Raw genomic sequence first — 12,358 nt, 5'->3', positions numbered from 1 at the left:
TAACTCCAAAGAGCTTCCCATGTGTCTCCTTGAACTCTACCTGCTATCATGAGCAGTTTCTCCAAGTCCTTGATGAGGTGCACTTGGAAGACAGCACCAATTCCAGGGACATGCGTCAGAGAGTTCTTCAACACATTCAGGGCATAGAGCCCTTCCTCGGCACCCACCAGAACCACCTACGAAAGGGATAAACATGCCATAGTCCATGCAGGGATGCTCAAAATCCCAGCACAACACACCAGCTAGTCAAAGGAAGGCAGGTCACTCGGAGAGCCAAAGCTCAACAGACTCCCTGCCAGTGGCTTGCTTATCGTCTCGGAGCCCCACAGAAAGGTTGCCGCACACCCACATTACCTGGTCACTGAAGGGCAAGGTGCAGTTGATGTCCAGGCGGTCTTCACCCTCTAGCTTCAGCAAAGAATTCCCAAGGAGCTTCTGCGTGGGAGTCAGAGGAAAGGATTAACACGGCGGAGGCTCGGGAAGGATTCCATGTACACTTCACCCCACCAGTGAGAAGCTCTGTTTGTCAAAAGGTATTGCTTTGAGCAGCTGATGCCCATAGGACCAGTGACAGACACGAGGCTCTTTTTAGCTAGCCTACTCTGCCAGGATCTGGGAGGTACATAGGAAGCGGCCTTATTCCGAGTCAGACCCTTGGTCCATCCAGCTCAATATTGTCTTCCCAGACTGGCAGCGGCTTCTCCAAGGTTGCAGGCAGGAGTCTCTCCCAGCCCTACCTGCAGATGTCAGGGAATGCACCAGGGACCTTCTGCATGCAAGCAGATGCTCGTCCACTGAGTTACTGCATGCACTGAGATGCTTGTCCCTCCCCTAGGCAGAATACCTTACAGAGCTCACATAGTCTCCCATCCAAATGCAAGCCAAGGCAGACCCTGCTTAGCACAGGAGACCATTCACGCTCACTGCAACCAGACCAGCTCTTGCCCCATGCAGAGGGCTCAGTAGGTAGCTGTGACCCTGCATGGCGACTAACGGGAAAAGACACAGCTCAGTCTCCACTCCTCCTTGCTGGGGTTTTCCGGAGCCCCTGCTATGAAGTCCTGGGCCTAGCTGCCATTCTGTGAGAGCAGCCACCCCACCCCCCCCAAAGAGAGAAGAGACAGAGCAGCACCAACACAGCTTCTCCCTCCTCTTCCCAGATCCACTGGGCACAGATTTGCCTTCTCCATCTCAGAGGGCCAGTTGCAACGGCGGAGGGTCCTTGCCTGCATCACAAGGCAGGCTGCATACCTCGGAACAGGAGAGGAGCGCAGGTTTGCCCCGAGGCGGGGTGAGCTGTACTTCCTTCTGCCTTTGCTCCTGGAAGGACACTCTGACCATTCAAGGGATACCGCGGCTGCCCGGAAGGAGGCTCGCTCTTTGGCCCGTTCCGCCAGGCTTCCCACATCTGTTGCCTCCTCCGTGCATTTTTAAAGATCTCTAGCAAGCATACCCATTTAAGTGTCCGTTGAGGGATTAGGCAATTAAAACCAACAACAGTTGGAGATTCTATATTGATGGGATGGAGGCAGATGACATCGTTACGGTCTTGGGTGCTAGAGATGTGTCAAACTGGCCTGGTCAAGGTCGAGCTGAATCCACCAGGCTGGGCTTTTTTTTTTTTTTAACCAAATAAAAATAAAAATGGTGGACCTGCCGTGTGTGTGTGTGTCTACTGGCATTCCCACTCCCTCAAACGGGCCATCCCAGGCCAAACTGCGCTGGCGGCAGCCATTTGGGAGGCCACCATGCATGTGCACTGGCCGTCTGTGTGGCTGCCAGTGCAGAGAGGTCTGGAACGGGCTGTCTGAGACCAGAGGAAGACCAGCGGAGGGAGGGAGAATGCCAGGAGACCACACACACACGCACCCCCGCAGCCCAAAGCCCAGTGGTGGGCAGTCCACCATTATTATTCTATTTTTTAAAAAATTGTCCCCCACCATCCGAGCCGGGCCTGGCTCTAGTGTTCACAGAACCAGACAGGCCCAAGTTCAGTTTGAGTCCAGTTCTACTTGAACTGAACCAGCTTTCCCAGTTTTGTGCACACCCCTACTGAGTGCCAAGGGAGCCTGGAATGGAGCGACCGTTTCCTCAGAAGCACTTGGCTTGGGGGCAAACAATACGGCCAGGGGTCCCTGCAGGGTACCACATTCCTCTCTCTGCCTTCTCATTTATTTATCTTATTTATATACTGCTGTATATAAAATCTCTGGGTGGTTTACAATTAAAACCATACATCATATAAAACAAATCAGAACATGATAAAGTTATCATATAATTAAAAAAAAAATAAAATTCTCATCCTTGCCCTAAAGGGTTAGCTCTGAGAAGGAGGTCCAGCTACTTTGGGGCAGAGCCGTTTCTAACACTGCGGAGTCCACAGAAGGGGAAGATCAGCTGGTGGTTCGAGTGCGGATTCCAGGAACAGCAGAGAGAGTTCCTCCATGCGGAGGGATGGCAAAGACATCCCCTCAAAACCTGCCCAAGACACCCAGTTACGGCTCAGCCATCAAGTCCCACAAGGGCAAGGAGGTCAGAGTGTCAACCATCCCCCTCCTCAGAGTCAGTCCAGGATGGACTGCATCCCGAGGAGTGCCAGAATCCCCTCCAACCTGAGAGGATTCCTGCCTTGCTTCTCAGAGGTCCCGAGTAACATACAAGTTCCTCACAGTTCCCTCCGTATGAAGAGTGGCGAGTGAGCGCCACCGGGCCGAGGTGGTTCTTTTCAGGCCAGGCACTTCCCTGCTCTTTTGACTGAAGCCTTGCCTGCACGCGGAATGCCAGAACTTGGTTCTGCTGGGCGTCTTTCCCCTCAGAAACGGAAGGGCGAGAGGGTGAGTTGTCTGCAGGAAAGGGAGGTTCCTGATTCTCCCCCACCTGCGCCCCCTTTAACACAGAAACGGGATGTGCCTCCTCAGAAAGCTGGCTCTGAGTTCGGGCAAGAGCCAAGCAGGCGCTTCTAAGGGCAGCACGAAGGACTGGCAGCTTGCCTCTGGAGGGTCACAGCCCCCCAAGTAACCCAAGGGAATGCAGGGAAGGCCAAAGGATGCTGCAGGTGGCCAGCTGTTTAGGCGCAAGCCTCCCCTGGGCCTCCTGCCCCGTGCTGTGCCTGGTCCCCTGCCTCCCTTCTCATCGGCCAGAGTCACAAAGACGGGTGCAGACACCCCTCTTTGGCCCAGGGCTCCACTCTGCGGCCCTGAGGGTGGCCTCCCTCAATCGGACCAGGCTGCCTGCCGTGACAACAGACGTTACCACCAGATTTGAGCCAGGCATTCCAATATGTGAAGGGTGCACAGATGTCACAAGGTCTTGTTTTCCCTGCGCTGCTCACAGCTGGCCTGCTGCAAAGTTTGTGGGCCGGGATGGCCGCAAACACCCAAACCTTCAAAAATATTTTCATGTTTTCCAGTTTGGTGTTTCGAGAACGTCTTCTTACCATTAAGTGATCTTACACACAAGCCTTTAGTCAGAAATGTTAGGGCGGGGCAGGGCACAGGAAACCATCAATCAAATGGGCCATGGCAAATGCCTACATCCAATAATGATATTTTCATTAGATACAAAAATGCCCAAGTCACTGCCTGTTGAGCATCCCGGGACCTTTGCACGAATGAGTCAGAAAATGGAAGGGAAGAGCAGGCTGATTTCTCAGCTGAGCAGAATCTCGCCAGCACATATTTTCCTTATACCTCCCCCATAAGGTGTTTTGTTTTGTTTTAAAGGAGGCTTATTTTTCACACTTTTTTTCAGATGAAAGCAGAAAATGGCTCTGCAACATCCTTCAGGGGGCTTCCCCCTCCCTGCCCCCCCACTAGGACTAGACTTACCGCATCAGCCTCCGCTTTTTCCCTGGAAACTCGGCCTCCAGCGACTATGGACTCCAGTGCACTGACCCACCGTTGCTTGTCAGGAAACGTGGGTGCTAGCAGATAGAGGGTCCGTCCAGGCCAACACGTGGTATGGGGATGAGACTCCAACTTTAATATATATGGCACATCTACATTGTTAAAAATAAATATATAAATACATACATCCGGCATAAACTGTGTTAGGAAATGGTCCAGGAAAACAGACTGGACTGTCAGCTTTTAATGCAGGAACAGAAGTCTCTCAAGCTCTAAAAGAACACAGAGCGCTCCCTAAATTACAAAACAAATAATGCCCCAAGCGGTGGGCAACATCTTACCCACTAAGACCTGCCCTAGTCCTTCTAGTCGCGCACAGCAAAACAACTGCAGAACTAGCATTAAGAAGTCAAACACATCAGATGGAATTCTTCCCGGATCAGAAGAGCTCCAGAAAGAGGAACACTCATTAAGAAGATGCCATTTTCACACCCTGGAGAGTCCTCTGATCCAGAGAACAAATAATCACTGTCAACCAAAAGAAAGACTCTCTTGAATTAATTATTACAGTTTCTGCAGGTGCGGAACAGAGATTATGTCCCTCATAAACCCATCCTTTCTGGGAAGCCTTCGTCTTGGCCCACTAGTTCTCGCCTCCACGTGAAGTGAAGCTTACGTACGTGCAACTCTGTGTGAATATGGAAGGCACTGTCTCTTCCGGTCGTCCCTCCCGCTGAAGTCTCTCCCGCGGTTGGAATTTAGGAGGCATTCCCCCCCCCCTTTTTCTTTTTGCCAGTCTGACTTTGTCAACTGCCATTTACAATGGCAACACTACACTGGCACACAGAAAGCACACACACACACACACACACACACACACACACACACACACACACACACCAATATGCTTTGGCTGGGTCAAAATGCTAGTCCGCCCCCCCCCGCCACCCCCAGAACTGCCTCTGGCTTCCACAGAGGAGGAAATGCCCAGGTGAGGCTCCTCCCATCAGTCCAGCTGGGACCGGCTACCATTCGGCTTCTCTTCTTCCTGAACTACCTCCTGTACTGGCCATGTCACCTGGCTGCCACGCGACAGTCTGTAAGCCCTGGTCCCTGAAGATGCCCGTTTTCCTCTTTTCTCCCCATTCCTTTTTTGGATCACATCTTAGACTGTAACATGCTGACATACCATGTAAAGGGCCTTCAGTGCTCTGGCAGAAAGGTGGCAAATAGATGCAGTAGACAAATAATTATAATAAATCAGAAGAAAAAGAAAGAAAAACAGCATTTTGATTCGCAGTAAGCCAAAGGATTTGGTCCGGGATCTTCCGCGGAGGCAGACAAAAGGCAAAGCAAGGAGAAGTCTTGCTCCTCAACTGCAGCTTCCCCTTTGAAACAATTTGCTAGCTATTGCGACAGGATCCAGCCATCAATACAGCCAGACCTCAAAGGCCTACCTATCAGGTCTGGTGGTTATCACAACGTTCCACCCCCTGGAGAATTATTAATCACCCAGTTCCTGACAGAAGTGCCTTCACGGATTTACGCATTTCACAGGTGGAGAAGCATCCCTATTTAGGAAAAAGCATAAAACCCACACACAGATCTTGAGTTGTAGTAAAGCACTGCATGTACATATGCTGGAAAGCCACAATTAGTGGTGACTCCCTCACATAGGCACATCCAGCAAAACACACACACATACACACGGAGGATTGTCACACAGTTTTTATTTATTGAGTTCTGATGCCGCTTTCCTCCCTGCTACAGGGTACCCAAAGCAGCAAACAATACAAATATTACAGCAGTAAGACATTCAGACCCAAAGCAGAACCCGCACAGCAATCTAAATGTAGGTTCCACACTTTTTCCTACATGCAAGAGCTTTCCGTGCAGGAAAAGCGTCACTGGAAGGTAGCCCTTTGAAACCCCACCACCAGCTGATGCAGCCCATGAAGGCAATATCTGGGACCAGACCAAAAGCAGGGGAGGTGGGGGTCATCTTAAAAGAGGAGAGAAGCAGGCTGCAGAGGGTGAAAGAGAGAGGCGTAATGGAGACCATTGACAAGAGGATACGACTGCCCCAAATTCTGGTTCTGCTGCCGCCAGTTGTAAACTGATGCTTAAAATGGCTTTATCCATCAGAGGAAACCCACTTCACCTCACCTGTCTTAGCTGTATTCAAAAGTTCAGTGGCTCCAACAGCTCCATGGACAGTCACATCTCCGTCAGGAAGACACAGCTCAAACTCCTCCATGGGCCTCTGTCCAGCTATGGCAAAGCGGGAGATAAGAGGAAAGGAAGAGACAGGTGAGAAAAACAGAAATGTGGAGGGGGAAAGAGTCATCGCTACTCTGAGGGCCTGGACACAAGGCTGGAACAAGAGCTAGAACTGAGTTCTCAGATGGGCTCTGGGGAACACTTTGGGGCTCCTTAGAAGTTATTAGGGGTTCTGTGAAAAGATCAGTAATGGCAGACAAATTTAACTGAAAGACGGTAACCCCCCCCGCCCTCCACTCTTCATGATCAGGGTACAGTCACCAGGAATGTCTGGTGCATTCTAGGGAAAAGCACTGTCCGTTTCTGTGGATCAACGAGGACCAGTCCCCTGGAGCATTGGTTTCACTTACCGTGAAGGCTCCTTCTTGATGCTGGAGCTGAGGACATCTCTCATTGGGTTATCGTGTCCACGTGCTCCCAGGCAGGACTAATCAAAATTAGTTACTAGGCTTAAGAGCCCCGGACGGATAACCCCGCCCAGTTCTTTGAGGCCAAATGTGCAAATAGCACAGAAGTAAGTAGTATACAACCAGCGTTAAAACACACACACATATATATACATAACAAAGAAGATAGAGGAACCCCAGAAACCTCTGGAACTATTAGCTGTGCTCTTGTAATATGCTCAAGTTTCCCGTGGAGTAGGCCAGGACACCGCCTGGGAGGGCCGAGATGTCCTCGGCTCCAGCATCAAGAAGGAGCCTTCATGGTAAGTGAAACCAATGCTCCATTCTCTGATGCCTGGAGCCGAGGACATCTCTCATTGGGACATACCAAAGCCCTGGCCAAAACTCTCTGGGAGGGAGTGTCCATGCCTACTCCAGGGGAAGAACCTGTTGAAGCACTCTGCGTCCAAATGCAGCTTGAGAAGATGCATATAGATCAGCAAATCCTCCTCTTCCCATGCAGCCGTTAATGGCGCCGCCACTAATGGTGGCGATACGGGGGGGCGAGCCCGGCGCTGGAGAGGCGAACGGGAAGCCCTCCATTTGTCCTCCCCTGGGCACTAAAATGCGTCTAATAGCCTGGCGACGCTCCATTGTGCAGGGAAACAGAGAAACGACAGTTGAGGAGGACAGCAAAAAGAGCGGGAAAGAAAGTGGGTGGTTTTTTGGTTTTTTTTAAGTTGTTTGTTTGTTTTAAAACTAAGTAAAAACTAAGTAAGAAATAGAGTAAAAGTCCAAGTACAATGAGAAATACCACAAAGAAGTAAGAAAGAGACAAACAAGATTTGCAAGAACAATACGAACAATCTCTGCCTAGGAGCGACTGCAGGACTAAAAGAACTGGGCGGGGTTATCTGTCCGGGGCTCTTAAGCCTAGTAACTAATTTTGATTAGTCCTGCCTGGGAGCACGTGGACACAATAACCCCGTGAGAGATGTCCTCGGCTCCAGGCATCAGAGAACACCCCTGCCCCCTGTGTAATGCAAATAAGAACATCAGAACAGCCCTGCTGCTGGATCAGGCCCAAGGAGGCCCATCTAGTCCAGCATCCTGTTTCGCACAGTGGCCCACCAGATGCCGCTGGAAGCCCCACAGGCTTCCAAATGTGTCTCGGAATGCAGCTGGGCGCCACTGCCAAGCCCAGAGCTTCCTCTGAAGAGGGGCTCCTCAGCAGTCCAGGGCAGGGAGGGAGGGGAGACATCAGAATAAGCCACGTCCTGGAAAATTAAGCCATTTCCTTTCCCCTCAGAGTCCAGAGTTGGTTCAGCTAACATCATGCATGGAGAGGCCACGTCAGAGGAGACAGGAAAGAGAGGAGGTTACCTTCTCTGGCTTCTGTGTCATAAACAAGCACTTTCGTTCCTTCCAGAACTATATACTTCCGGTCCCAGCCCTGCTGCCCACGCTTGTTATTTCTGAAAAGACAGAAAGAGGAGGCGGCGGCATTAGAACTTTTAGGGAGCTGCTGCATGCGCGTGGTCGGCCAACACCCGCGTGCGTTTCACCAGCACCAAGAGAGAAGGCCCCAGCGGAGTGGGCTAAGTCTACAGAGCAGCTTCTCCTGTGGCAGCACCAGCTCCGGGCTGGCGTTTAGCACAGAGACTCACGTTTGTACCTTGGCACCTTCATCCATCCTTCTAGGCGCAAACCGCTGCTCGGCTCTTTCAGCTGCAGCCCTGGAGAATTCAGTTTGTCCCGGCAGAAGGCTTCCGAGAAGTGCGTGGCGTATTCGGCAGGCAAGCCACAAGTTGCTGGCAAACAGGTCGAGCACTTGGGGTGACACATCATCTGGCATTCTGGAAGAAGAAGGAGAAGGAGGAAACCCGGATGGAAGTCTCTGCAGGCACAATCCAGCGAAGGCGTTTGCAGGGCGGCCAAGAGGCTGGCTACACAAGACTGCCTCTGCGCCTAGTATGGCTGCTACCCGGAACCGATTAAAGCAAACCATCAAAAACCCGACTAAAAACCATCTCCAATTAATTGGGCAGCATGCTTTTAAAAACAAAATGTTTTATTATTCACCGTTGCTTTTTTAAAAAAAAGTTTTGCCAGCACATATTTAATTGTATTTTATTGTCAGCTGATTTAGACACTTGTAGCCAAACATAAATACATTAAAATAAACAAACAAAATCTAAATAAACTATTGATGGCAGACACCATCTTAGAAGAGGTACTCTCCACTTTCACACAGGAGTGAATGCCTCTCCCAAGATGGTGCTCATTGTGCGGTGTGTGTGTGTGCGTGCATACACACACACACACCCCTCACACCTAGAAACAAGGTAAGCATTTTTTCCTTCAGAACTACTATTTTAGCCACATGCATATCTGTGCAGATTAATCAATTAGCAGTTAAAGCCCACTTGATTAATCAACCAAGATTCTTTTAATTGAACAGCAGCCCTAACTATGCACCCACTTCTAATTGGATGCCACCCAAGCTGCTCCTCACGAGAGTGAGAACACCACCCTCCTGGTTCACACCTTCCTGGCTTCAGTGAGCAGTTTTTCTCCCTTCCTGGCAAGTCCGAGTTGCTCTTTATCTCCCTGGGCAAGTGATATGGGGGACCTCCTGGGGCCAATTCTGGCACACCGTTTCCCTGCAGCACAGTGCCTCTTTGAAGGAAGTTCCTAACTCATTGGAAGTGAGCCATATGTTGCATATGAAACTGTTGTTGATGTTATAACAACAACTATTATTATTATTATTACAAATACGTCTATATTGCTTTTCACCAAGTTATGTGACCCCAAAGCCTTTTTAATTTGGCTGTGGTTTTAAATTGTTTTAAAGTTTTTATCTTCTGTGTTTTAACTGTTTTTTGTTGTTGTAAATCACCCAGAAACTAAAGTTTGGGACAGTACACAAATTTGATAATAAATAAAACGTATTCTCTAAGTATTAACAACCTCATTTCCAGTAATACCTTTATTAGGACCAACCGAAGTAACCCGTTTTAAGCAAGCTTTCAAGTTCCTCAGAACTCTTCCTCAGGCTGGATGTTGAGGGCTAGTTGGGTATGGTGTAATATCCCTAGAAGCCTGCAGTTCTTAACAGACCTAAGACGGCGCACAGGAGGGTCAAACAGACTAATGCTGGCCAGCCCAACTAGATGCTAGACACAATATCAGGCAGCATCCAGGGCTTCAGGGATGGAGAAGACCATTATGGCTGTTCCTCCATATTTAGAAAATATGAAACTTAGCAGTCGTGCTGTTTCATGTAGAGCTAACTGAATCACAACAGGCCCTTTGAAAAGCAGAAATGCAAGAGAGAAACATAGAAGTCTCACTATTAGGAGGGCTGGAGATGAGTAGAGGGCCATCTTCAGGTCATAAATAACCTGGCCACATGAAACTGACCAACTGCTAACAAGACTCTAGGCTGACAGAATCTCAGCAGCTTGATAGGACGCTGGAGTCGTGGAGTCTGCATGGGCTGCTGGCCAGCTTGCCTCAGGCAGACAAGCAGCGCTGCACACTGTATTACTCAAGGATCAAAAGGCTTTGCTAACTTGGGAATGCTGTTTTGTGCAAGTTTTTGCAAAATGGTGTCAGGCAGGGGTGGGCCACCTTGGCCCTCCAGCTGTTGAGCTAGAACTCCCATCATCTCCAGCTAAAGTTGAAGTTCAACAACAGCTGGAGAGCTAAGGTGGCCAACCCCTGCTGCAAGGAAGAGCGAGATAGTTAGTTCATCTTTATTCTCCAAGACCAAGTCCTCGGAACAGAGCAAGATCGACCTGTAACTTCTGGAGTCTATTTATGAGCCTGTCTGCCCAAAGAGGGGACCCAGGGACCACGCGGGCAGTCCTAAGCCCGCAGACTGTAAAGAAGGCCAATCCAGGAGAGCCTGGGCATCATGTCCGGACTGGGCACCACAAATACAGATTTCTTTACAGACAGAGGAAGAGCAAGGATGTGTTTGCAGCTTCTCTTTGTACAACTCCATTTTTTAGTTTGGCAACCTTAGTAGAAGAGCACTGGCTTCAGTTCAGTTCATTTGCAGTCACTGAGTAGAAGACTATGGACTGGCTTGAATATGGAACATGGATCATTGTTCGCTAAGTCGAAGGAAGCTTTAATTATTATTATTTAGATTGTGAGCCCTTTGGGGACAGGGATCCATCTTTGTTTGTTTTTATTTCTCTATGTAAACCGCTTTGGTAACTTTTGTTGAAAAGCAGTATATAAATAATGTCATCATCTAAATAACTTGAGAAGTGTTGTTTAATTTTTAAATAATTTGAGACGAGTTTACTATGGTTGTAGAGTCAAACAAGAAAATTAACAAGGGAACACGTAGATCTGAAGGGGTGTGGGGAGAGAAACTATTTTGTCCATTCTATAACCCCAAATCAGATGGAAGTGACAAACGCTGAAGCAAACGCAGGTTGCCAGATTGGAAACCCATGTAGATTTTGCAAGATCCTGGCCATTGGCTGAGCTCCTGAGGCGTCAATGGCATGTTTATGAACATTCTAACTGCTCAAAAATGTAAGCACAGAAGGTCTAAGGACAAGATATTGGTGAAATTAGTATCACTGGGGCCTCAAGCTAAAAAGGTCACCCTAGATAAGCTCTCCCCTGAATGTGGCTAAACTGGGACGCAATCAGGCGTGTTTAGACCTGTGAGGAAGACGGTTCTAGCACAGCCATGTCCCTAGACCACTTGTGGTTTAGCATCCGTGTACAGATGAAGCTGGGTATTCAGGAACCTTCCTCCTCTACATGGCAGGATTCTGCTCCCCACAGATTGCCACTAACTAATTGACCTGATCTGAGGGCTGGGAGGCAGCAAGAGGGACCCAGCTTACCACGTCTCCTTAGGAGGCACTCTTGCAGTAAGTGGCAGCGGGTCAGCAGATTCAGAGCAGGCAGTTCAAATTCTTGCTGGCAGGCACAAAGGGAAGGGAAGGACATATGGCAGAACTCCGGTAGGTGGCCCAGAAGACCAGGGACACAGCAGATAGTGCAGGATTATCCCCATTTCATGTACTTGCCAGATTAACGAAAGGAAACTGATCTTCTGGTAGTGAGCATGGATTGCCCCCTTTGCTAAGCAGAGTCTGCCTTGGTTTGCGTTTGGTTGGGATATTACACGTGAGCTCTGCAAGATATTCCCCTGAGGGGATGGGGCCACGGCTCAGTGGAAGAGCAGCTGCACGCTTGGTTTCATTCCTGGCAGCATCTCCAGGTAGGGCTGGGAGAGACTCCTGCCTGAAACCTGGGAGAGCCACTGCCAGTCAGTGTAGACGATCCTGAGCTAGATGGACCGAGAGTCAGACTCAGTATAAGGCAAGTTCCTATTTCCCAGAGACGGTTCTTCTTTCCTATCAGCCTCGTTAGCCTTCCCTTCCTGCTTTAGACCTTCTTACCGAGACATTTAGATGCCTGACGCCCGAAGTGCACAGTATCCAAGCAAACAGCACATTTGGTTGCTCTCATATTCAGCCCCACATTAAACCGGTGAGGAATATTGTGATGCATTCGTTCTTTGATACGCCGATTAAACTCTGGGGAAAGAGGAAGTGGGGAAAAACATTAGAGAAAACAACAAGGCCAGAAGATTCAGTACTTCATTATCGCTGGGCTGGTTGAGTTGGTACCCCAAAGCCCTAAAGCTATGGCAGTGCGACACCTGGAGAGCTCCTTAAAGGCAGGGGTTCCCCGATGTTGCTGGACTTCAATTCCCATAACCCCCAGCCACAGTGGGCCATTGTGGCTGGGGATTATGGGAGCTGAAAGCCAACAGCATCTGGGGACGCAAGTCTGAGAACCCCTGCC

General features: G+C 49.5%; 1 protein-coding gene across 24 annotated transcripts in view; it reads right to left on the bottom strand.

The window, feature by feature from the left end:
* Positions 1-12,358, bottom strand: part of CIT (citron rho-interacting serine/threonine kinase) — a 119,197-nt gene that overhangs the window by 16,139 nt on the left and 90,700 nt on the right. For all 24 annotated transcript variants that reach the window (XM_053279099.1, XM_053279098.1, XM_053279102.1 and 21 more), the window contains 7 exons: positions 11,950-12,087; positions 8,187-8,367; positions 7,895-7,986; positions 6,012-6,116; positions 3,828-3,997; positions 355-435; positions 41-176 (listed from right to left, as the gene is read on the bottom strand). In XM_053279099.1, the coding sequence (XP_053135074.1) occupies positions 41-176; positions 355-435; positions 3,828-3,997; positions 6,012-6,116; positions 7,895-7,986; positions 8,187-8,367; positions 11,950-12,087 (903 nt within the window). The remainder of the gene's footprint in view (positions 1-40; positions 177-354; positions 436-3,827; positions 3,998-6,011; positions 6,117-7,894; positions 7,987-8,186; positions 8,368-11,949; positions 12,088-12,358) is intronic.

The sequence above is a fragment of the Hemicordylus capensis genome, chromosome 15 (assembly GCF_027244095.1).
Source record: "Hemicordylus capensis ecotype Gifberg chromosome 15, rHemCap1.1.pri, whole genome shotgun sequence".
NCBI lineage: Eukaryota > Metazoa > Chordata > Lepidosauria > Squamata > Cordylidae > Hemicordylus > Hemicordylus capensis.
This window is presented reverse-complemented; position numbering and strand designations above follow the sequence as displayed.